The 27,304-nt window shown below is 40.7% G+C and overlaps 1 protein-coding gene across 4 annotated transcripts in view; it reads left to right on the forward strand.

The window, feature by feature from the left end:
- LNX1 (ligand of numb-protein X 1) overlaps window positions 1-27,304 on the forward strand; it is a 278,368-nt gene that overhangs the window by 181,332 nt on the left and 69,732 nt on the right. For 2 of the 4 annotated variants that reach the window (XM_086962644.1, XM_086962646.1), the window contains 4 exons: window positions 11,704-11,841; window positions 14,212-14,379; window positions 17,252-17,454; window positions 25,676-26,041. In XM_086962644.1, the coding sequence (XP_086818770.1) occupies window positions 11,704-11,841; window positions 14,212-14,379; window positions 17,252-17,454; window positions 25,676-26,041 (875 nt within the window). The remainder of the gene's footprint in view (window positions 1-11,703; window positions 11,842-14,211; window positions 14,380-17,251; window positions 17,455-25,675; window positions 26,042-27,304) is intronic. The other 2 variants (XM_086962645.1, XM_086962647.1) reach the window with 1 other exon arrangement.

Consider the following 27,304-nt stretch of genomic DNA (forward strand, 5'->3'; position numbering starts at 1 on the left):
GGCATCAACAGTAATGATGCACTTCTTGTTGACACAAAAGGACTTTAAAGTAGGAGCATTTACTATCTCCTCTTTGATCTGTTTAAAAGCTTGTTCCTGCTTCTCCGACCAAACGAATTTGGCTGAACTTCTTGTAAGTTCTCTGAGAGGCTCCATTTTATTTGCAAAATTTTTAATAAATTTGCTATAATATTCGCAGAGACCTGCAAAAGATAGTAACTTTTCCTTGTTGTCTGGAGAAGGAGCCTTGACAATGGCATCCACGAGACTTTTTTTAGGTACAACTCCATCCCCTGAAAGTGAATGGCCCAAATAATCTACTGTCTTACAAAAAAACTTGCACTTACTAGCTTTGATGGTCAAGCCAAACTCCTCCAACCTGGAACAAACCTCCCTAAGGTGACCATCATGTTCAGAGATGTTTTTTGAAAAGATGAGGATGTCATCTTGAAAGCATTTGACGTAGACACTCAAATCCCTGAATATGTGATACATTGCTCTCTGGAAAACAGAAGCGGCTGACGCTAGGCCAAAAGGCATTCTTTTAAATTGAAACAAACCATGGGGAGTGATGAAAGCGGTGAAGTGTTTTGAGTCTTCTGTGAGCTCAATCTGGTGGTATGCAGACCTAAGGTCTAATGTGGAGAACACACAGGCACCATCAAGCATACACAGCATTTCATTTATGTTAGGTAACGGGTGACAATCTGTAACCAAACATTTATTTAGCGCCCTCAGGTCTACACATAGCCTAATTGTTTTGTCGGGTTTAATCGCCAAAACAATAGGCGAAACCCATTCAGAGGATTCAACCTCCTCTATGACACCATCTTTGACCATGTTATCAAGCATGACTCTGAGCTCCTCTCTGATACTGATGGGAACCCCTCTTAATTTCTGTTTTAGGGGCACCGTATTAGGTTTGACCTTAATTCTGTGCGTAAAACCACTCAATCTCCCTAGTTTCTCAGAAAATACGTTAGGAAAGGAGATGGATAACTCTTTTGACATGGACGCTAGGTCATAGTCGCCATCAGTTATAGCCAGGACACAGACTGGATCTTTCAACCTAGGATTTAACGAGATCCCCAACTTAGCTTGATCCCGCCAACCTAGAACATTCACACCTTTAGACGCAACATACATCTTAATAATGGCTGAATTGTTTTTTACAATAATAGGAACTTCTTTAAAACCTATAAACTTGATCTTGGAAGTATCAAAATTGTATGCATCAATATCAGGTTCACATAAGGAATTCACATCAATTAGATTACCAAATGACTCTATACAGTAATCACGAGTGATTATAGTCCACGGTGAACAGGAATCCACCATGAGCTCCAGAGTTTTTCCTAATATATTCACTGAACTCTTTGGAGAAGGCAGAGTATCTGCTAGTGTCATGTCGAACGAAGACTGTATAGAAATTACAATGCCAGACTCTCTAACCAGCTGATCATTACCCTCCCTCTCCGCAACATAAGATACATTACTATTTGTACGTTTGTAAGTACTATAAGAAGGTTTCTTGTAATCATTAACAGGTTTAGTTGAAGTTTTGCAATATTTAGAAAAATGACCAGTGCGATTACACTTATTACATTGTCTATTCAGAGCAGGACATTGTGGAAAGGAAGCTATATGATCCGGGCTTCCACATCTAAAGCAATAAAATTGTTTGCTTTTGCCCTCGTATTTGTTAGAATTTTGGGTTTTAACATTCACAGTGCTAACATCACCAGTGGAAGTAGAGGGAGTAGGTTGAACAGAGACCTTGTCTAAGGATTTGATCCATTTGTCAGACTGTTCTAATGCTTTGGCTGTACTTATGGCAGTCTCCAAACTGGGATCTCCTAAGATCCATAACTGCTCTTGTACTTTTTTGCTTTTAACATGCACCACAATTTGATCTCTAATCATTTCGTCGGTCATCAAACCAAAATTGCAATGAAGAGAAAGTGCACGCAAAGCAGTTAAAAAGTCATCGAAACACTCACTCTCATCTTGTACCCTTGTATAAAATTTAAACCTGTTCAAGGCTACACTGGTTACTGGTTTAAACCTTCCCTCTATTCTGTGTACAGCTTCATCATAGACATTTGAATCACCACCAGATCTCACTGGAGGTAAAGTCCTAAAGACAAGTTGTCCTTCTGAGCCAAGACAATGTAAGAAAATGTTTTTTTTCCTTTCCGCCGACATCCTTTCACCATCCATAGCCTTAAGGTAAGTAAAAAATTCTTCCTTCCATCTAGTCCAAGGGATGGGCGGGTCTCCTTTGGTTTGTAAGAACTTTGAAGGTGGGTCGAATTGCATACTGGCTGTAGCAAGATGCTCTCTCTCTTTTTTTTTTAAAAAAAATTGAACAGTTTCTCACAAGTAGCAATGTACATCAAAAATAACAGGTAGTATATTTCAAGTCTTTTGTTTTTTAAAAAGAGCGTAATTCTGGTAAAAGTATATGAAGGATAATGAAATTATGTCTAATTCAGTCTTTCCGTGTATAAATATACTTTGTTTTACCTTCCGGCGTGCAAAACTTGCCTGACATCGGCTTTTCAGCGTCTCCGGTGATCGTGTATCACGTTGTCATGGATACACAAAATGGCGCTTGAGCGCGTAACGTGATGACAACAGGAGCGAGCTAGTGGCGTGATGACGCAGCGCGTGAGCGAGACACAACGTGTAAGAACACGTCAAGGAAAGTCTCGAGCGCTCAGCAAGACTCCCTCGCGCACAGCAGGAAAAGGAGTAAAAGAGTTTAAAATTGAATTATTGGGGTTTTATACATCACCCAAACGTCGGAGAAGAATCGCTGAAACCGTCAGGATTAGCACAAGACACGAAGGTAGATGCGGTAAGGTGCGGTAAACTTCTTGTCGTTTTCTTTACCGTTGGAAAAGCGGAAAACTTTGAAAATGTGTAGAACAGCGCCGATGGGTCGTATTTCTTCGTAGATACGACGCAGGAGAATAGTTCATATTAGTTTTAAGGATATTTTCCAGGTTGATCCTTTTTTCTTATTTTTAAAACTGGTACAAAAATAGAAATTTTCTGCTCCTGTGCTTCTGGGATGGTGGCAGAAATAGCGGTTTCCCTCGTCGCCAATAAAAAGATCCAAATATGCATAAGTTGATTTCCAAGAAAAGGGTTTATTGATCATAAAGAGTTGAAGCACAGCACATCTAAACAGGTACAAATAGGGATCTAATGAATCGGTTGGTCTGGAATCTGGAACCCAGGATGTAAAATGCAGGCACGCATCATACATTCCAGGCAGCAGATTCAGACAGGGAAAACAAGGCAGAATGAATGTAAAACAAAATGCAACAAGCATGCTTTCTCAATAATGGTTGATATTGAATGTATGTTCCTCCAGCTGGATTACCCTTCTAGTCTTTTATATATCAGTACCTGCATAGAAGCTGCCAATGTGTTTCAACACTTGATCTGTTATTCATCTGGGTCATCATCAGGCTTGGTTATGGGCCTTAAAGGTTTCATTGGTTTGTGGCAGAGTTTGTGCCAATCTCATTTTGCTGCACTGTTTACTTCATTGAATGATTGTATAAGTGGTAGGAGTGGTTCTATTAATTTGCTTCATTGTGATGTTCATCTTATTATAAATGTTGCTGGCTGAGGACGCAATATTTCTTCATGGCTGTGCAGTGTCTGCAACAATACCTTTATAATTATTTATGTTAAGCTGAATATGTGTGAGTCTTCCTTTTCAGTTGAAGTGTCTGTCATTTGTTTAAGATAAGCCATCAGCAGACTTGCTCCCACTGAGACTGAAGCATGGGTCCAAATTGAGTTGTAATAGTTTTGAAAAATAAATCCAAGCTGTGTCAGTTTTAACATGGACTTTCTACTGAGTTTTGGTTTTGAATGAACTTGAAAAGCACCCTTGAACGAGGCCGTGTATTTTTTATAACCAGACACATCTTACATGAACTCTGTAGGTGCACGGTGCATTAGAAATTGCAAATATGGTGGGGGGTTTACATTTTTTGTTCGGAGGAAACGCCACATTTTTCCTCCCTGAAGAATTAATTTAAATACTTCTCTATAAGTTACACAATTCCTAACCTAGGACAGATATAGTGTAGCAGATATAATGCCCTACTGAATACCAGCGAGGCTTCATAAAATTGCAAATAAATAAATTCCACTGAAATTCCTACATGCTCTCCGCCCACACAGTAAATATGTGTTTTAACCCCTCCCATGCTCGTGACGGAACCGTTCCGTCACGAGCCTCGGGTGGGCTGTGCTGGTGACGGAACGGTTCCGTCACGGCCCGCTCGCCGCGCCTGCACGGTGCGAATTCCGCGCCTGCGCTGGGCGTTCTAAAGAGCGGGCGGGCCGTGACGGAACCGTTCCGTCACAAGCACAGCTCACCGGAGGCTCATGACGGAGCGGTTCCGTCACGAGCACGGGGGCGCCGCGCGGCCCCGCCTCCCCCTTAGCGCTGCGGCGGAATAGCCGCCGCAGCGAAGGGGTTAAACAGCTTAACAGAAATGTTATGGAAATCGAAGTGGTGTAATTTGCACCACTGTGCTGTAAAACGATGGATTATGCAAAATGTTAGCAATATTATCCATCAGAATGTTAAGTCTGTGATAGATACCCGTCTTAGAAAGAGAGCAGAAATTGGCGATAAATGCCTATGTTCACAATTTTTAAGCTCAGGAAGTTAACACCTCCTCAGAATGTCACTTCCATGGTATTTCCATCTGCAGCTATACATCACTTATCTAGGTTCCCATTATGATGATACACCACAAACCCCATCAACCAACATTGCTCAGCAAATGCATTAGGCAAACATACATAGTTCATCTTAGCTTCTTTTTAAACCAGTGCCTAAGAGAAAGTTTCCTATACCCCAGCTTCTCTCCGTGAGCATTCTGGGGACATGTTCTAATCGTATTAAAGAGCCTCCTAGAGAGTATTATAATTGAGATCATTGCTGTTCACCCAGGTTATGCTCCCTCGCCTTTAGGACAGGATAAGTAATTTAGATGTTGAGCAAGTATTTTGTGAAAATGTAACACTAAACTTTTGGCACTACCAGACTTCCGTAAAATGCACCATCCAAAACCTCTGACCAGATGGAAACATTCGGTGTGATATACTAAATGTTGCGAATACAGGTAGTCAGTCCTACATTTATTACAATCTGTTTTGCATTATCAATAAAAACTAGTTCGCTATTTTACAACTTGGTAGCTAAGATTTCTTTTATATGTTTTTATTAATGGTTTTGGACTTTTCCCACACCTCGAGGTAATATTCTAGATCTATCAAGTTCCCAGTTTGAGAAATGTAAAGCTATGAAGTGTTGAACTTGGCAAAAGAATATTGCTATGTAGCATCTGGGGGTAGGGCTGATGTGCCTTTATTTTGATATTTAGTTTTATAATATATAGATGTTTCGATTGTACACAATGTGCCTTTACTTAGAATATAAACTGATACACCGCAAGTATAACCTGGTAAGTTTACTTTGGGAAGCCCAGGAATAGCATGTAGGTCGCCCCAAGGATCCTCACTGTCCCTCTGTCTCTTTCATTCATGTTTAGGTCCCCCAAGCTGATGTTAACAACCAATTAAAGATGCCATTTCAACCATGTGCGAATGGTATACAGGTCATAATTCTTCTAAAGCAAAGCAGTGGACACAGTTTAGACATTATCTGATTCCTTACCCACGTGCAGGAGACCTTGAGAAAATCAATCTTAGCCTCATTGGTGTACGATAGAAATCTTGTCTTTGGTAAGGGTACCACAAGGCAATTTGATAAATCTGGTACTCGCTTAAACGTAAATGTAGGTTTTTTGGAAAAGATTTCCTTGAGTTAGTAGCTTAGGGTTGGGAGGGACTTACATGAATCCATAGCTGTCATTCAGAGAATGTTCTCTCACTAACCTTGCGAAATAGAATGCACATTTATATTCTAAGACACCTTGAAGAGAATGAGAATGCCACACATCTCCTTCCGCAGAAGTGCAAAATATAATGATATACAGCAGAAATAACACTAGGAGTTATGTGAGGAATAATAATGATACTTGTTGGCCTAGCTGTGCTAAAACAGTTAAACAACACACGCCGAACACTTTTCTGTAATACTATGTTAAATAAAAGACATAAGAGGAAAGCATAACAGTACAATAAGAATTCATTTATCAATTTAGATAGTTATGAAACCGTCCAGGATGCCTGCAATTCCTTTTGTTTCCTGTTACTGGACACTGAACTGTGAATAGCTTTTGACAGATTTTGTTTATAGACTGGTGGACCAAATCGATTTTACCCTTCGTCCACTCACTACTGCCACTGAGTTCCAACCCCCCCCCCCACTCTTGTAATCGTGAAACTCTCAGAAAATATGTACCTTCCCAGCTTCCATCTGACCATGTCCCAGACTATAAATTCTCTCTTGCTTCAGACACTTACATTTTCTTTCTCCTAGTAGCCACTCATTAGACTTCTTTGGTACAATCTCCAAATCTCATCTTTTTGCCACCTCCCTTCTTTTACATCCAAGATTGCATCAAAACAGAACTAGGTTTCCTTTCTCTCATTTTCTCAAGTGGAGTTTTATCACTATCCTGTCTGGGCATCCCTCTATAAGCTCAAATAAAAATCCATTAAATCAATTACCTTCTCTTTCAAATAGTTTCTTTCTGGCAAATCATCTGCATGCCCTCTTTCTATAACCTGTTCCACCTTTCCGCCTTGCAGGTTGCAGACTGATATGCAAATATGTTCAATACCATTCGATTTCAATAAGTCTTTCAGTTCATACCAGATGCACTTCATTAACAGGAGCTAACTGCATTGGTACATCTTACTAGAAGCCTATCTCCATAAAGAATATTTTCACTTGGCTTGTATTAGCTTGATTAAAAAAAAAAACTTCAGCTCTGGCTCCTGAGAGAAATGATCAATCCCTACCAATGCATAAACAGCTTCTGACTCTCCTTAGCAAAATGGTCTTGAAATGTCCAGGATCATCTTTTCCTGTGCTCAATTCAGTTTCATTATAGTTTCATTAGGACATGCTGCTGTTTTCTGTGATTTGTCGCTCCGAGAACAACTTTACCTTCCACTTTCCTATCGAACCCTAGCTACCTAAAGCTAGTACATATTCTCCTGTTTATGCCACTCATACTCGGATGACCTTGATATATCAAATTCAAAAACCTGTTCTTTATTCCTATAGCTAGCACCAACAAATGTACTCTGTACAAAATATCCTCTTAGTTTGACAGCTCATTTCTGATGCCGGAATAACTTGCAATCAGCAATTAAATGTATGCAGCCAGGTACACATTGCAGATCAAATCTCATGCATCCTTAGTTGCCACGATCTTAGATTTTCTCATAGGCAGTAAATCAACTAAAGCCTGATAATCCATGAACACCGAAAATTGGGGATCCCAACATATTGGCGAGAATGTTCTAGACCCAGAAACACGCTAATGTTTCTTTTTCAATTGTGCAATATGTCTGCTACCCCCACTAACAGGTCCGGATGCATGTGCAACAGTTTCTAATTTACCCTTATGATCTTAAAAACGTACAGCCTAAAGTCCCAAACAAATGGCATTAGTCATAATTGTAGACTTAAACTGCACGCCGAACAGTTTAAAAACAGGACAATGTGCTATTTCAAACTTGAGTGATCTAAACTTCTTCTCAGGTCAATTACTTTACTCCTATTTGAATTTTTCTTCAATAAGTTCCTTAAACAGCAGGTTGTATCTTAAAACGTGCTATGTATCTTGAGTAGTCCATTAATCCCAAAAAGTATTGCAATTGATCTTTATTATTGGAGCTAGGAACATCAACAATCACTTCTACAAGACTGGTCTTGGGTGTTACACCTTTTTTGCTGATAGTGGCACCCTAACTACTCCACACTCTCTAATGCAAAACTGCATTTCTCTTTTTTGCTGTATGCTGTTCACCAAAATGGACAACACCTCCTTTAGGGCTGAATCATGCTCCTCCTGACAATTCTCATAAACAAGTATGTCATTCTGAAACCATTAACATCAGTGACACCACTAAACAACCAATGCATCGTTATCTGAAAAATGAAGAAATTAAGCCAAAAGGCATCCTCCTATTATTGTACATGCCTTCTGGTGTGATGAAGATGTTAATGGTTTAGAATCTTTTTGTAATCCCACATGGAGACATTCAGAAGACAAATCAAGAGTGCTAACTATCTTTGCACTTTATAAAGTGGACGTAATTTCACTAATGTTTGGCAGCAGATGATGGTTCACCTACACACATTTTTTCACATCATGTAGACCAATCTATACTCTGATCTTTACATTGCTTTTATCAGAAATGACTACTGGGGGCACCCACTCTGAGAATTCGATTTCCTCTGTTTCCCTTTCCTTACACAATTTGTCTTACTCGGTTTGTAAATTAGTCCTCATGGATATTGGAATGTTTTTAACTTTGCGTGCCTTCGGGCAAATCCAGTTTTTAAAAAGATAGTCTGCTCAAAACCTTCTAATAGACCAATCTTCTTGCTAAACACTGTGGGATATGTATCTTCCCAAGCCTTAAATGGTCACTGTATCCCAAAACGTGTTCAGGATGTTTTGGTCTAGAGTAATCCTCAACTACCTTTGCTAGGGTCAACTCAACAAACAAGTGCCCTCCTTAGAAAAAAACAATTTTGAGTTGATTTTTCATCCCTTGAACTTTAAAGTTGTATTAAAAACCAAACTACCTCCATGGGCCTATTCCCATTCACCTACAAGCAAATATCCAGGGAGCACAACTCAAAATTCCTGAAATTGTAAAACGGTCTTTCTCCTAGTACAGTGTGTCTCGCTCCATATTTCACCATCATAGTAAATCCACACCTCCAACAGTCATGGTGCAATATGGATCCTTATCATGGTTCTCTTCCAATAGTATTACTTCCAATATGAACTCCTCATGAAAGTTCATTAACCTGCCTCATTCAGTACTCATCTGTGTCCTTATCTTCTTGTAACCTATGCACCTTGCAAACATTTGAAAAATACTCTTTACATTTACTCTTACATTTGCACTTTATGCATTTCTGTCCCACAGCTACATCTGTCACATCTACAACCTATCTTTATTGCATATCTCATACATTTTCCTGCCTCTCTAGACTTTAAGACAACTAACTTCACTAACCTTCCCATGGCTAATGTCATTGACGTTCGGTTCCCGTATTCATTTGTCTTTAGTGTCAAATTGCTTGGCAATGCTGGTGATCTTCAAAGTTACATTTTAGTCAGCAGTAGTTTCCTCTGTAAATTCTTATTTATATTTGTATACAGATGTTAATGCACGTAAACCAGTTATGCAACTGTCAATAGTTTATCCTGAATGCTATCCACATCCACAAGTGTAAATCCAGCAAATACTTTATTCACTTTTTTCCAATAATTGGCATCTAACTTGCTTATTGCAGTCTAAAATTCACCTAGTTCACTCCCATCTTCCTCATCTTCATCCATCAGTAATGGAGGTAAATGCCTTAAAGCTCTCCTTCCACGGCTCCCAAATGGTGGTTATCCATAGTTCCCTCCTTGCTATAAAGATATTGCCTCCTTATAAGCTTCAAAGCCTTCCTTCAACTGATCGCAGTCCAAAGGTGGATCATCATGAGTTTGAAGAAAACTTGTGGGTGCACATATTCTTTCCATTGTGTGAAAATTGCTTCACTCTTATTTTGTTCACACAACAACAGGAGAAAATAAGTTCTATTTAATGAATGATGTTTGCTTGATAAATACTTAATATTATAAAAACATATGCAATATTATAAAAAAATATTATTTATTTTTCAATGTTCATGAAACATCTTTTCAAGCCTTTGTGTGTATGAATCAAAAGTTGGCTTATGAAATCCTTTTTTGAGTTTATTCTTCCTTTCTGCCAGATCAGTAGAATGTATGTTTTCTATCCCATGTGCAATTATCATTGAACTGCACTGAGAGCAACGATCCTCCTGCAAACAGTAGTGCTCGGTGTTCCTGGTTTCCTTGATGACAATGCTCGGGTCAGGCACAGGGTGTTGGGACTCCACCAGGCACACCTACACCCGGTGACATGTGCACGCCATCAGGCATTGGTCCAACCTGCACTCTTAAGCTCTGTACCAACCATAAATAATGGTCTTTTCACAATATTCCCAGCTTAGTTTTTGATCAGGTCTACTTCACTGGGCTCTTCTTCCCATTGTGCTAATGGCTGCTGGACAAAAATGTCAAAAGAGCTCCAACTCAGCAATGACCAGAATCATTCCTCATTACTGAACCAGCTGATCGACTACCTCCATTGGACACTTCTGATCGACTCTTCTCCACTCATTGCCAGTGATCAATCCAGTATTCATATATGCGGTGAAAATAGATTTATTGGGAAAGACGTACATGATTGTGTAACTCAGAGAAAGAAAGAGACCGTCATCAACTCTCATTCCGAAACTTCCCCTCACTAATCTTCCGGAATGGAATGCCCATTAACTTTCTTGGGGGCATCAAATAAGAATACCCGGTCACCTTTCCAGTGCCCCTCTACACTGGGTGAGCTCAATATTCCAGCTCTCACAGTAAGAAACCTGAGTAATCTTTGATCGTATACTGTAGTTCATTCTACAGGTGAATGCTGCGATGCAGAGGAGACAGTTCCAACTTCATGTGGTTATCAAGCCCACACCAATGCTAAGCTTTCAACATTGTACTCTCACTGGTACTATTGCACATCCTTTATTGAAACATGTCCATAGGTCTTCAGAAGACTGTACGTTAACTTCGGCTGGTACAAAACTAAGCAGCAAGACTAGTTCTAGGCATGAAAATGATGGAACACATTACTCCTGCCATTTAAGCCTTACAGTGGCCTCCTTTAAGTCTTAAGGTAACCTTCAGGATGCTTTGCATTACTCACACAGCTTGCTATCTTGGGGTCTAAGATACCGGTCTAAACTATTCACCAACTACAGTCCTCGGCATTGGACAACTGGATCACTCGGGAGTCTTGCATCAAGAATTATGCCAGGAACAAAAAGCCTGACCACAGGCCTTAAACAACAGCAAGACCATTTCAAGATCTGAAGAAAACCCCAAAATGTTCTTGTTCCATCAGCATTTTCCTGAGCAGCTGTCTAATTCTGACTGTGATTTAGATACTTAGATGTCCATCAGTCTGTGCTGGAGTAACATCTTCAGCATTGGGGCAATTTAGTTTGCCTCCATTTGGGTTGCTTAGTGGGACGTATAGTCCACCTCTGAGTAACAGGACTGCAATGCAACATATAGGTTCATTTATCATTATCTGTTTTAGCATTGCTAGTTTCCACTTCCCCTCTCTCTTCTGGGACACTCTGACTTGCTTAGAAGCAGCAGGTGGGACCTGACAAATCAACTACAAACGAATTCACAACTAATGAAAGCAGGAACCTTTCACTTCATTTATAGGGTAAAATGTTGCTTCTGCTTTGCTATGTGAACAGCCTCTGAGCTTCTCTCTGGAGTCTGCTCTCACGCTTTTGCAAAAAGGAAGCCTGTGTAAAAATGTGCCTGTGCTTGGTTTGTAATGGCTTGGCTTGGCAGGAAGAAGCAAGAGATGCAGCTAATAATCACAGGATGCACTGAAATCTAAAAAAACAATTTCATTTTATAGGAAAGAAATCGGTATTACCAAAGTTAAAGGATGGATTGCTACTTGCAGGCGTGGAAGCAGAAGCAGAGTTTCTTTATTTAAAGTCGGATATGAATCGTGTTTTCTATCTGGGTGTGCAGCTGATCAAAGACAGCTCAGGTCAGTGTAATACAATCATTTATAATCTATTGATGGAGATGATCCGAAATCTGCAGTGCTCTCAAAATGTCAGGTCATTGTGAGGAATGGACCAATGACAACCGTGTGTAACAAAGCTACTACCACTGGAAATGTTTAATGGGAAAGTAATTAAAATTATCACAAACATAGTAAGTAGAAAATGTTTTATTTCACTTCAAGAAAGAATAATAACTGATTTACATTGCTTTTAGAGTGTGTATAATCTTAACATAGAGGGCCAGATGCTGGACACTGACATGGACAAAAGGCTAAAGCAACTCATGTCCTTCTAATCGCTGAATTGTGCACAGTGTCTTTTGGAAATCAGGGTTTTCTGAAATATGGTCACCACACTTTTAATATGAGAAAAAGTGATGTACCGGCGGCGCAAGGGACTTCTTGTAGGTAGGCCCCTCAGTCTTCAGGTGCTATTGTGGCATTCCACACACAAAGACTGAAGGCAGGTAAAATATGGCTCAGGAAGAGAAAAAGAGAGCGGGGTACTTTGCTCTTTCTCTTGACTGGCAAGTCAAAAAGTGAACTTTAGAACACATGTAGCATTCATTTAGTACATTTTGGAGCTCTCAAATCTTACGTCGCATAGTGTTATGTTCACCCTCATGAGATCGGGCTAATGGTCTGGGAATGCAGATACTACTCATTATAATGTCTGAATTTTTTATGAGGAAGATTCCAAAATCCCATTAAAGAGGATTTGGCAAATGAGTGTTCCCAGAGAAAAGTCTGGTCTTCACAGACATACTAAATTCCTCAGCCAGTCTGTAGCCATGCCAAAGAGGATTATTTGAAATTATTAGAGCAGTTGTTGGTGACCCTTCATAGAGGTGCGAATACTTCGTTCTAAAGAGATAGATTTAATGGGGAAAAAATGAGAAAGTTGGTGTCTTCAAAAGGGAATTACTGGACGGTGAAATGCAGTTGTTTTCTTCTTCTCAAAACTGGGTGTTTAGAATCAGGCTATTTGGCTGAGGTATGCTCAATCACAGTATTTCTGTGCAATTTAAGGCACTTAGTATTTTGAAAAAAGTTCTGATAGTGTAGATTCATGCTGGTATAAGGCAATGTCTATTAGATGTCCATTAGATGTAGCTGTGCAAAGCTGCCTCAATATCCATCAACCTGCTTCAGAAACATTCCTGCAACCAGCGTCCACCACTATCGCCGCCCCCATTCTGAGCTCCCAGGAAAATACTGGGTCTGGAATTAACGATTACAGATAGTGTCTCCCCAAGTTTTAACTGGGATAAAAAGCGAAATTCCCTGGAATGAGGAATAACCAGCTGGACTAAAATGACTTAGTCGTCAAATAAAGTTATTCAACAAATCCTGGCACTTTAAGACTGATATTTTCTACCAGCTTGTAGCAGGCAGTAAATATCTGTTGGGGGAAATGCATTTCAGGGGCAGTTGGATACGAGAAAGCATAGGGTGAGTGTGGGAAGGCTGTGGCCTTTCTGAAGGCAGCATTGTTTGCTCCCGCCATGGTGCTGAAGGAGCGGACGAGAACAGAGTTGTGCCTCTGGCTGCAGCCCTTGCCCTTTTTCACCCTAATTTTTTCAGAATGGAGATGCCCATCTGGTAAAATTGATTCCCGTGCTTCTGGACCTGGTCATTTTTGATCTGGTAGCATGGTAGCACTTAAAGTTGGACTAAGTGGTACCCTCTCCCCCAGCTGGGGAAAACACACATGGCAGCATGTAAAGGGGACCTACGAGTTAAATATTGGAAACCAAAACTGGTTTGCACCAAACTGCGTAATTTGAGGAAATATTCATGGTACATTTAAAGTGAATCTTAAAATATCCCCTTTTAGGCACACATTACATTGATTAGTCCAGTTTGTGCAATTTGTCCACAAGGCAAACCTTGCATTTGTTTTATGTCCATATTGTTATTTTGTACATTTTGTGTGTTTTGCAATCTGCATCAAGTATTACTTTAAAACAGATTCTGATTAGAAGGGGCCTCTGATTGTCTAGGTAACACATTCAGGGTTCTTAAATTCCTTTTACAAGTTTAATCTGTAAAGTTAATGTGATGTGTTTTGTGAGTTTGGCTAAGCTTGATCTACAAGTACAATTGTAAGGTTATTCAGATGATTAATTGACCTGCTGCACAAGCCTATCTGTATTTGGCATGACCTGGGTTCAAATTCTAAGACAGCTGATTCAGCTTTTCATTTTCCAGAGGTTGGTAAAATGAATACTGTTTAATGGGCAAATGTAATATTCGTTGTTACTCTATAATAATGAATAATTTTTGTGAACTCTATAAAAAAAGATCCGTTCCTAAGGAGCAATGAAAAAAAATATTCTTCTTCTCTTTCAGACCGACATTTTGAACGCTCCACTGTAAGAAGCAGATCATTCAAAAAGCTAAACAGAGCTTTCAGCGTTCTAAGGAGAACAAAAAGCGGAAGTGCTGTTGTGAACCCGCTGAACACAGACAGAGACCGGGACAGAGAAACCCTGCAATACCCAAATTCAATAGATGAAGGTATTGACTTCTATTGTCTCTCATGTTCAATAATTTGCTTTACATGTTTTGATTTCAATTTCCAAAGGAACTCAAAATTACCAAAGCCTCTAAGAGCATTTTGTAAAATCTGATAGCAAACATATTGTTACATATATAGTACATTATTTACAGTTTTAGTATCTTTAACAGTTATTTTTCTTTAATTGGCTTGTTCATAATGATTTCGGCCTATTCCAAAAGAAACTTCTATCAAATAAGAAATATTGTCCCGCTACATAACATTTACTTTCCCAGGGGCATTCCTTTTCTTTAGTGGGGAACAGGGTTTCCCAGTGGCCTCCGTGTCTGGTAAGTAGACTTTACCTAATGCTACAGGGACCGCACTCCTGCAGTAGTACAGTTTCAGAGGCTCAAATGGTATCAGGACAGGAAAGGCTGTGCACAAGAAAGAATTTTCAAACGCACAATGCACAAAAGTTAACAACCTGTAAAGATTAAAGTACCACATCTTTCATCTCCTTGAGATATCTGAACTTAGAGAGAATCTAGTCGGCCCAAAAGGAAAGCTATATGGGTCATTGATGTTTAGTTTTAGGAAATCCTTACTAATGAGGTAGGGGTCCAGTATAGCCCTGAAAATGGCAAGAAAGACTAACATAAAAAAATTGCCTAATCTACGGCAAGTAGCTTATGTAGTAAATGCATCTCTGTTTGTTGTAAAAAATTCCACTGAGTTGCAACCACGTACTTGCATGCACATATGCATCAAAAAAGTTGAATTATATAGCATTTGTATAGTGTTTTCTACAACTATGTGGGGCACTGAAGCACTTGTCCACACAGGGAGCACACTACGCCATGTGGGTGAGTGGTCAAAACAGTTTTGTATTTGCTTTGAGCTTATGAAGGAAGTGTTTCCATGTTGTGTGTGATGACCGCCAAGATTCAACTCTTAGCTGTGATAGATGAGGAAGTGTGGGAATTAGACACATATTTTTTTATAGTTTGCGTTTTTTCTGGCCACTCTGGTTAGCTCTGCAGGACCTTTTATTGTGTTGGTGGTGTATATTTTATGTTTTTGATTGACTATGCTGGCTGTGGCAGAAGGTCATCTACTCTATTGTTTTTATGGATTTAGGAAAGGCAATAAGTGTGGATAAGGAGTGAGGGGGAAATCGGAGATCTGCAAAGATAGATTGTGTCACAGTCCTCCTTTATAAGATTGCCATTATGAAATGTCAACTGAAGAGATTTGTAACACAAACAGAAACTGTTTGAAAACGACGCACTTTTCACAAGCCCCCGAAGAGATTTGCCATGGTGGACTGTGTTATCATCATCCTTTTTGTCATTATTGGATGTGAGTGCTCAGAGTATTGGAATTTTTGGAACCTGCAGGGTGGACTATATTAGTCCTCTTGTTACCAGCAATTTCTCTCAAAGCTCTTCGATCTTGGCAGTCCTGTCTGATTAGTATTGAATGCTTATTTAAGCAGACTGGTATAGACTGCATCATTGCATTCCAGGTGCCTACCAGGTTCCACATGTCTTTCCATATATTATATGCCTGTCCAATTGACAATGAAGGATAAGGTAATGAGTTGGGATATTAAATCATATAGGATTTAAATATCATGGTGCACTTACAGACTGCCCCTGTAATATGTGGTTGCACACCTCTCCTACATTCAAGAATTACGCTGCTCCGTATACATATAATGACATGTACTAAAAGCTGTTATATGCTTCATTTGCTTTTGTTGAACTGCTTATTGACTTACAGAAACTAGAGGCTAAAAAGGAAAATATAGCTCACTGAGTGGGATACCAGGTTATTAACTGAGCTCTATCTGTCCCAAACAGGTAGGTCATATCACAGGCAAACAGGGTACTTATCTTCTTAAGCTGCATCCCTGCGTATCTTGTTTACTTCCCTCTGTCTGTTTTTGTTGGTAGTTAGCTTGCTTTTGAGCTTGACAGTATTCAAAAGACATGCTTATAGTGACTTAATTGGATCCATGTATGCATGATTTAGCCTGTAAACAATTAACTTCAATGGGGCTAGCTCTTAGATGTTCCTGAAAGGCTAGAAAACTGGACAGATGCAAGATATATGGCTCGGGCCCTGGTTCACAAATGTACACATTAGTCTATGTTTACACTCCTGGTGGAGACTCAGCACATGAAAACATAGGTAGTCATAAAGATACTACTCGTAAAATTCATTTGGGAATTTCAAAAAATCCTAAACTTACACTATAGTGTTTACATTTGTGAATCAGGCCCTTAATGTTTGAGCTGGCTCTTCACATCACGGAAATGTATTCTTGAAACTTTAAAAATATAAATCCTGTCATTTGCCCACCTTCACACTTCGACCCTAGCAATATGTTTGCCAATGTTTACTCTGATTGCCTATTGGTCTACATATCTTTTCAGTGGTAGTGTACTAAATTGGTTTAATAACTTTGAATTATTGAAACGTCTTGCCTTTTTCTTTATTAACTATAGAAAGAGACACAATATCAGTCAATTTAAAGCCGATATTTTTTTTGAAAAACCACCTTACTTCCCACAACTGGTTCAATGAAGATCGCTGGTTTATCTTCTGTGTTATGAATTATCAAATACTTCAATTGGTAAAGTAAAGAAAGTGAATCTTCTCAAATAAGAATTTGATCATAAGGTTAATCAGTCATATTTGAGCTGATGTGAAAGTCCAACGTAAGTGACGGGTAATAAGGTTGCAAAAAAACAATAACCTAGAAAGGACTGAGTGATTAAACTAGACAATGATGGGGTGTGGTTGTCGTCATGTGAGATAGGTATAATACTACCACCAGCAACAATTCACTTCCATGCAACTGTTCCAAATACATTTCTCTTTCAGCACTGCCACAGCTCTATCACCTGATTCCAGATGGGGAGATAACGAACATTAAAATTAACCGCACAGAGCCCAATGAGAGCCTTGCCATTAGGATAGTGGGAGGCAGTGAAACACCTCTGGTCCACATTATCCTACAGCACGTCTATCGGGACGGAGCGGTCGCCAAGGATGGGAGGCTACTGCCCGGAGACATGATCCTAAAGGTAAAGCCTTGGCACATCACTGGGAGCAGAGCAAATGATGTCACAGTTGTCTGTAGATCCAAAATATTGCAGATGTATCTTTCTGAACATCCATCATGTGCTGGCATTCTTGCAATGATGCTTAGACTGATTTTATTATATTTAAACAGCATTTTGAATGTAAACATGATTTTAGGGAGAGTTGTTTCTCTGTATTTGTATACCTAGTAGGTGAACAGCAGTCTTCTAATTATCACCTATTGTATTATGTGTAGATAACACAATTTATAATCTCATTGTTAGAATGCAATGCTGTGGTGAAATGTCACCGATAGAGCGGAAATCTCAGGGCAATCTCTCTTTGGAAATTAAGAAAATGTGACACCATTACCTTTAATTACCATTACCCTTGTTTCCGCATCGAGGGAATGGATCTTGGCCACCGTGTTTTGAGCAATCGAGCTCCTTCATAGACATGAGCAAATAATCAAATGCAAATAAACATTTTAGCTAATAATGAGAGTTGTGAGTAGTTTTAAAGGGATTTATTTTCTAACTAGCTGCCTGCCCCGGCGTTGCCCGGGGCAGAAGGGGGTTGGGGGCAGCATCGCAGCAGGAGAGGCGCAGCAGAGCGGCCGGGAGCAGCAGAGCGTACTTACAGTGTTTCCTTGCTCCAGTTTTGTTGCTCCTGGCCGCTTCTGCCCACGCTCGTGTCCGCTGTTTTCCCCGACGTCCCGACTTTGAGGAAAAGGCTTCCGAGCACTTATGGCCCCCGCCCGTCCCTTAGTGCGCACCCGCGGCTCTTGTCTGCTGTTTCCCCCGACGTCCCGACTTTGAGTAAAAGGCTTGCGAGCACTCATTTCCCCTGCCCGTCCCTCTGCCCGTCCCTCGGTGCGAACCCGCAGCTGCTTCACTTACCTCAGCCGGCGCTCCTCCCAGCGCTGCTGAGATTACCGCTCCTCTGCTTCTCGCCGCTCCTCACCTCTTGTCCGCCTCTCGCCGCTCCTCCCTGCCTGTCCGCAGCTCCTCCCCGCGCTCATGTCCGCCGCTCTTCCTCTTGCTCCTGAACGCCGCTCCTCCCCGCGCTCCCGATGTCATCACGCATGGAAGAAAGAATTGCAGGCTTTTTGCCAACTCCAAAAGATCGGAAGACCAAATTCTGTTGCTTGATTTGATGTCACCAAATCCACTCTATAGATCTGGATCCTGCATGGTTTTCCACAACTAGAATTATGAGCAAAATCTATAGTAACACATAAAGGAACCAGTCAACCACTACAGAGAGAAAATTGCTTTACTCCCCTCTAGGATTCAAATGATTTTTTGTGGTAAACAAGTTTCTTTTGAGGTACCTCAAATATGTAATGGTCTGCTTGTGCTATTGCCATTAGTACCCATTACTTTGATAGTACCTGGGAGCAAGCTAGATGAATGAAATAAATACACAATACTGGAGTGTTTTTGGACCATCAAGCTATGGTAGAAATCTTAGAACAGGATTGCTGAGTCATTCCTTGAAATACTCATCTAGACTGAGCCCCTGAACTCAAAATGTGTCCATGTCCTTATAGTGTCTTGCCAGTGGTGAGGTCTAATTGCCAATATCCTGCCTCACAGATCTGATGGCAATATTCAGGCACTCACTGTGGGGTCAACAATACAATTATGCATCCAGATTATTTAAAAAATATGGTACACTGCATAAATGAAGATTGGGAGGAGGTCTCGCATGTCAACGGGAAACTCCTGCAGCACAAAGACACAAACACCATTGGCAATTTAAAGACATCTGTTCTATACATCAAGGTTGGAAGTATCCAAAGGCCAGCAGGATTGTTAAGTCGGAATTGGCAGGGGAGAAATGTGTTGACAGAGTTGCATATGAGATCATTTTACACAGGTGTTTTAGCCAAGCACTCTGGGCCCTCTTAGTATAGATGACAGAGAACCCATGCGTAGAAAGGGAGGCAGACCGGGGACATGTGAGTAGTACAGTTACAAGGTATCAATTTTGTCCGACTATCATCCTGCATGAGGTCAAACCAGTAAGCAAGGTTTAAAGTCCATCTTGTAAAGGAATAGTACCTCAAACATAAAGGAGTTTGACATAGTTACTTGGAAAATTGCATACAATATGATCTTTCTCAAGAAAGCAGTCTTGAATGTCCACACAGAACAATGCAGAATGAATGCACACAATAGAGATTTATCTAGGCTTTCCACTGTCTCAAGCACCATTGCTGTTCTTCTTCACGTTATACTTTCCAGTGCTAGATTTCTTTGTCTGAAGGACCAACCTTTTCAATAATTACTGAAAGGTATGTAGCTTCCAATCAAATAGATTATCTGACGGTAACACGGCCTATATTGGTCACCTGACTCTAGATCTTTCATACAGTGATACAACAGGTATAGACTGCTTAGTGTAACAGAACATCATCTAGACCTACACACCTCTCGTTCATCGTTCATTAAAAGTAAAACTGCAGGACGTAGGTTTCCTTTTCTTCGTATGATGTCAAATACACAACAAACAAGTAAATATAGCGCTCCAAATCTATCTGTTACCAAATTGGGAAAACTTGTCTCTCTTGCAGATGCTTATTCTTAGTTTAATGCCACAGAGAAGGAACACCTTTTTGCTATCTGCAAAATAGAAGTCATGGAGTAATGACAGCACTGTGAATATCATGTTCCTAGGTTTAAATCTGGAAAAACACCAAGGAGAGTGCAGAAATGGTGATCCTTATTCAAAGATCTGCAAATATACCACAAACCACTATTTTTGGCAGTGTTACACTCTATTTTGAGGAAATGGCGTCTAAGAGTGTCCCATCTATTGGTCAATGTTAACAAGATCATGGCTTTTTTATCTATACAGCTAACATCATACAAATGTACAGTAGGTATGGCTAACAAATGAGTCTTTATCCTACACTACCAATTGATTTTTTGAAATAAATGGAAGCAGAGCAACTTAACCTGAGGTTTATGGCGCATCCCTATTGTTGGAGGGACTCCTCATGATCCTACCAGACCACGTGTGTGACTCTGCGTGGCATAGTAATTCTAGAGTAATGCAAGGCAGGGCAGGTTGGAAAGGTGGTCCATGGGTGGAGTGTGGGGTTTCCCATGCATCCACCCATATTTTTGGGCACATTCCCAGATGTACTGAGATTAGTAAACTTGGGAATGCTTCAAAATGCTATGCCTTCCCAGGTGATGCGTAACAATTAGAAATATGTTTATTTCTCCTTGTTATTTCCTCGTTCTACGTGTGCTGCTGTGTACAGCACACATAGAAAGAGGAAAATGTCTCTGAGGGTTGGTTTGTGCAGGAAGGTGACCTTCCTGCACTAAAACAATCCTGTCTGTAACACAGGCACCCTTGCACTATGGCACAAGGGTACCTACGTTGGCGCTTGGTAACCACAAGCGCACCAGTACAGAGAGAGCAGGAATGCACCATATGTTAGTAATTTTGGCGCATTCCTGCTCTCTCCATGTGACCCAGCGCAGCAAGTAGTCTTGCTGCATTGCGCCAAATATTGATAAATCTGGCCCTCAGTGCGCCTTAAGTCGCCTTTCTAAGTTAAGAAGTAAAACGTGTTACACTTGACAGTGTCTAAAATTAAACTGATAAAGGCCATTTTAAAATCAGATTTTTAACACTGCTTTAAAAAAATGGTTTTACCTCATAAATAGAGTTAGAAAGTCTATAGTCTTGTTCACCCTTTCTTTGGAAAATCTGACATGTTTGATACTGTAAACCAAGTACTGGAGTGAATGCAGGCTGTTGACAGTGTGGCGCTAACCTGCTAATTCAATATGATAAAGAAAGTCACAGCAAATTAACCTTCCTCTGTTAGGCTTTAATTGTATAGCTGTTCCACGCTGGAAATAATATACTGCATTGATCATGACACCCAAAATTGACCAGTTTACATACCAACGGCAATAGTAAAGGGGTTTAACGCAGCATAATCCAGATTGCAGAGAGCAGTTTTGTATAGTGGCTGGTGATGCAGCGGAAGACTGGGCATCAAGTAGATCATTTACACTCACAGGGCCCATAACATAAATTACTTCAAACATTGTTCCTCCAATGGATTTTTATGTGAGCTAACAGGGACTTGGGTATTTAGAGAACGTGAAGCAATTCCTTATGAGGACCTGGAATAAGAAATGCCAAATACATATTATTTCCGTCACCAATTCACAATTGTCACCAACATTTATAAATCTTAGGACAAGAAAGTTCACTCCAAGAATGACTCAAATACGATAAAGTTTGCTCATGTAAGTCATTTATCTAAAGCCTCAATCTGAATAGCCAGGAAACATGGAATCGCATTACACAATCAGATTTAATAACAGTCAATTAGTAAAATTAGCCACACAATGCCATACAGATTCAATAAAAGAAAACATTTCCTGGTTGCCTAGGAAAAGACTGAAAAAGAGACATGGGAAAAATTGAGAGTCAACATTTGGATCATACAAACCAAATATGCAAACTGAAGCACAGCGTGCCACAGAAGGGAGCCGGTAAAAACGTCAGCCGAAAGGTTATTTCCTGCACACTTTACCAACCGGCAAAGTGCAGGTTTGAATCAGTTCAGGAAAGCTCAGTTCAATAGTCTGGCATAAAAAGGAAATCATAGTTCAGTTCGATAACATGCTAGACAGTAAAATAGATAATGACTGCCAGCCTGACTCCTCCTCCAAGGGTCAATTATACAAAGTATTCTTTTTGTAATCTCAAATGGTTTCCATTGCTTGTCCACTGTGGGCTGCTCATGGTGTGACCAATACCTCACTAAAAAATCCGGAAGCATTAAGTAATCCTTTGCAAAATCATAAAATTCAATTGTTTTATATTTCCATCCTTTCCTCTGATGTAAGAGATTTCACTTTGTTCACAGTGTGTCCGATCCCAGGTACTCTCTATGGGACCGATTCACAGAACTAATCTGAGACGAAATCCTAAACGTATTACTTTTAGTCTTCACAGAAGGCATTTAGTAGTAGTAAAGTTAATATTTTGTCTTAAATTAGGATTTTGTTTTAAGTTAGGATTTTGTCTTAAATTAGTATTTTGTCTTAAGTTAGTATTTTGTCTTAAGTTAGTATTTTGTCTTAAATTAGTATTTTGTCTTAAATTAGGATTTTGTCATAAATTAGGATTTTGTCTTAAATTAGGATTTTGTCTTAAACTAGGATGTTGTCTAATATAAAGTTTAAGACATATAATTACAGTTCTTACCATTAAACAGGGTCCAGTGGGGTTACAGCACAAATCGAGCCACCCCAGAGACCCTTCACCAAGACTATACATACTGCCATTTCAGGCTGTGTGTCTTGGTGCAGGGAAAACCAAAAAGCTGACATGGCACACTGTGTGCCATGCCCCCATACACTGCATGAGGTACAGGTAAATCACCCTTAAGGCAGGTTGCACTTTATCCAATGTGTGGGCATAGCTGCCTCACCAGTTATGACCCTACAATATCTGAGCCATTCTTGGATATTGTAAACCCACAGGGAAGCCATAAAAAGTACATGGCTGGATACGTGTAATTTCTAGTTTCCTAGCTCCATGATGGCTTCACTGTGCCCTGAGATATTTGGCACCAAACAGCTTGTCGTAATAAATCCTCACTGATACAAATGTAGGATTTATTAATAAATGCACACTGGCAAAGAGGACGTGCACCATTGGAGGTCCCTTCCACTCTCTCTTCCGGGCCGTGCTGCGTTGTTTAAGATGATGGCACTCCCCAGATTCCTGTACATATTACCAAACACTCCATACCCAGCCCCAGCACCCTACTTTAAAGCCATAGAAAATTAACAGAGAATGCTCTTGGGGGAAGGCAGGCTTCCTCGTATTACCACGCAAAAACTGGTGAGGGGTGGTATGATGGAGGCATCGGGCTCCCTGATATGCTAAAATAATACTGGGCATCACACCTCATGATTAATTTATGCTAGCACAAACCCTATGATGATCCAGTATTTAAGATAGACAAATACGTCCTGCCAGGTGGTAGATACGAAAGGACACTCTATACCCAACAAACCACACACTGCAGATTTGGCACGCAGCAAACAAAAGTCTGGGCTAGAACAATAGAATTACTCTTGCTACCCCCATTGTGGGATATGTGCAACTAGGGACACTTAAAAACACCAAGGGGTTTGAAAAATTAGACCGAATAGGCATTTCTCAGGAGGGGGATTTATGGGACTGAGAGGGACTGATCCCCTTTGACACACTTTGAAATGAATACGACTTTGCAGATACTGAGCGGTATAGGTATACCCAAATTAAACATGCTCTCCAAAAAGCTGTCCCTTGGGGCTTCCGGCATCCTCACCACTTGAAGATAGGATTGTTACTGAGTATATGGACTGCAGGTCGATCTCTTTGACTTACAAAAAATTAATTAACAACTCCCCAGACCCCCTCATTCAGCTTAGAAAGCAATGGACACAAGATGTAGAGGGCCTAGAGGATGAGGAATGACAAGAGGCCACATCCTCACCTAGAGAGATGGCTATTTCTGCAGGACTCAGACTGGTACAACTTAAGATATTGCACCGACTGTACTACACAGGACAGATGCTCACCAGGTTTAACCCCAGGGTTGATTCGACATGCATGAGATGGTGTGGATGAGAAAGCACCTTCTACCACATTTTTTTAGGAATGCTCACACATTAAGAAATATTGGTGCAGGTTATCATGTGCTATTGGGGAAGCATTAGAGAATAACCTAGAACCCAAACCAAAGCAATGTCTCTTAAATATATGGGGAGCAACAAACTTGAACAGCAAAGAGAGAACCTAGGCTACATTGGGATGGATGATATCCAAGCGTAGCATAGCAAGACTGTGGGGGGGCTCCGGAGATACCAACACTTCAATCCTGGGAGCAGGACATGGACTGGTGTATGGCTACTAAAAACAATCTACGAAAGCAGATGCTGTCCCAAAAAGTGGACACAGATCTGGGGTAAATGGAACCTCTTTAGGGGAAATATATGCACGCATCCCTTCGACTCGTCCCGAGCTTTTGCTGCCACAGACTATGAACAGAACTGTGAACAAGGTCTTAAACCAAACCACTGATCATAATTATGTCTGATGCCTTATTCTTACCCATTATGTCTAACCTTAATGATTGTGTCACATACTTGTTGATGTGCCTGCCTTTCATGGTAATAAAAATAATTTTATAAATAAATGCACACAGGAGACCCTTTGAAGGGTCGTCTAAAAACCTGCCAAGCTCTGGTGTGGTCTCCGACTAGACAGAGCCACCCTGCCACCACCAGACATGTTTCTAACCTCATGGGGTGAGAGCTCGCGCTCTTAGAAGCCTGAAACAAAGCCTGCATTGGGAGGAGGAGCCAAGAGAGCAGATGTGCAAGAAGGAGGCAGAGATGTGATCAATGTGTATGAATGCAAAGGACGGGCAGGCTAGCCACTCGCGGGAGCTCACAAACCCACCAGATAAATATCAACAATCCAATTAAGCTCTAACAAAAAGAAGACTTTTCTTTACATTGCAAATGTTCATTGCTGTGCTCTACAACAAAGATAACAAGGGGCTTTGTAGGGTGTCCCATTACAATTTTTTTAATACCCCACCTAACAAGGACATGAATATTGCATGAGTCGGTAGAAGAGGGAGCAGGGATATCAAAACAATAATCAGTGGGGAGGAGGGCGGAGGTGATATTCAGGACGGAAACTGTAATTCATCCAAGTTCCATAGAAAACCGAAAGAACTGAATAGAATGGGGAAGAAGGAAATGCAGCCCTATGAGAAGCAAGGAAAAGAGAGCGACGTCGGAGCAAAATATTGGTAAATATAGGTAAGTAATGGGCAGGCTCTAAGCCCATTTTTCGTTTTTTTTTTAGTTACAAGAGATCTTGTCAGCTGTGCAGGCAAAGCCTGAACATGAGCCACAAATATATAAATATTAGCAGGGGTTGCAGTGATAAAAGTGCTATAATATAAGATGAGCAGAAACTCAAAACTGCACCATGCACCACACAAATACAATGTTGTCTGATCCCTAATCCGGAAGCATTTGCTCTTGCGCCTTGAGACACTAACAGGTGAGTAGTCGCACTTCACAAGAAACTTGATTGATCGTTTGATTAGATTGTTGATGTGGCCCCCGTTACTCCCGAGTTTTCTCTTAGTAGTATTACTGTTTTCTCTTGTAGGTCAATGGCATTGATATCAGCAACGTTCCTCACAACTTTGCCCTTGCGGTTCTGAAGCAGCCCTGCCTAGTTCTGAAGTTGACGGTTCTAAGAGAGCAGCGGTACCGCTGCCGGAACAATGGTTTTGCCTCTGATCCACTCCCCACCAACGAAACTCTTCATGTTGCACTTAACAAAGGCAGTCACGATGCCCAGCTGGGAATAAAACTGGTCCGCAGGCCGGATGGAGGAGTGTTCATTTTCAGCCTACAGGAAGGGGGTGTGGCTGCCAGAGACCGGCAACTGCAAGAGAATGACCGGGTCCTCGCCATCAATGGGCATGATCTGCGGCACGGGACTCCAGAAAGTGCAGCCCTGCTGATACAGGTTGGTCATTGCTTTCCATAAGTATACCATGTTCTAAATGTTGATTTTGGCCACCAAGAGACCCTACCCTTGTTTCCTGTGTGGTGCTGCTTGAGAATTCAGAAACATATGGCCTGATTCACCATGGCAATCTGAGACAAAAGTCTAACTTTACGACTTTTGAAATTCACAGAGGTCATTTATGAGTTGTATCTTTACGTCCACAGTTGGGCCGTACTCTTCGGCTCAAGCAGTACTCCCTGGCTCAAGTCGTACTCTCCGGCTCAGACCTGATGAAGTGTAATCAAAAGGCTGAAACACAAGTTTTACAAAGAGGAGCATAAGGAATGTGAGATAAATGGTAGAGAAGGTCAAGAAAATCAGTTTGGGCAGGAAAAAAGGGTGTGGTCCTTCACACCCTTTTGTCACATCTGAGAAAAGTTTGCTCCGTTGCATCATGGTACATGCAGGCTACAATTTGCGCTCCCCTCAGTGTTCACTGCTCCTTTGCATCATGGTACATCCAGTCCACAATTTGTGCTCCCCGCAGTGTTGACTGTAGTGTTACACCACACTCAATGTTGACTGTAGTGCTACACCAAACTTTGGTGTAACACTACAGTCAACACAGAGGGTAGCGCAAATTGTGGCTCATGATAGAAAGGAGCAAACTTTTCTGGGATGTGATGTAGTGTCTGGCCACACTCTTTCCCATTCCCAATATGATTTTGATGACATCCTCTGCCCTTTATCTCACTTTCCTAATTGTCTTCTTTGTAAAAATTCTATTCTGGCCTATTTTTAACACTTCATCCGGCCCAAGCCGAAGAGTACGGCTTGAGCTGGAGATTCCGGCCTGTCTGTGGACATAAACATACGACTCGTAAATGACCTCTTTGAATAGCAAAAGTCGTAAAGTTAGACTTTTGTCTCAGATTGCCTTTGTGAATCGGGCACATAGTTCACTTAACAATTGACATTTTCAGTGATTTTTTTCTAAATCCAGAGCAAGAAACACTTTGGGCAGTTTGGGGATACAGGGCCCTGCACAAAAGCAATAGATGGGCGGACAGGACATCGACAGCTTTTTGGCGAAATGTCCAACATTTGCCAGCCTCTAACTTAGGTCCATTAGCTCAATTTTATTTTGAAAGTTTTATTTAGAGAAATATGACCACCGATGGTATCAGAGCGCTTTACAGATCTAACATTACAAGGGTATAATACAGAGTATGCATCACAAGGGTATAAGCATACAAAACAGAATATACAAAGCAAAAAAAT

This window comes from Lissotriton vulgaris, chromosome 3_1, assembly GCF_964263255.1.
Source record: "Lissotriton vulgaris chromosome 3_1, aLisVul1.2, whole genome shotgun sequence".
Lineage (NCBI taxonomy): Eukaryota > Metazoa > Chordata > Amphibia > Caudata > Salamandridae > Lissotriton > Lissotriton vulgaris.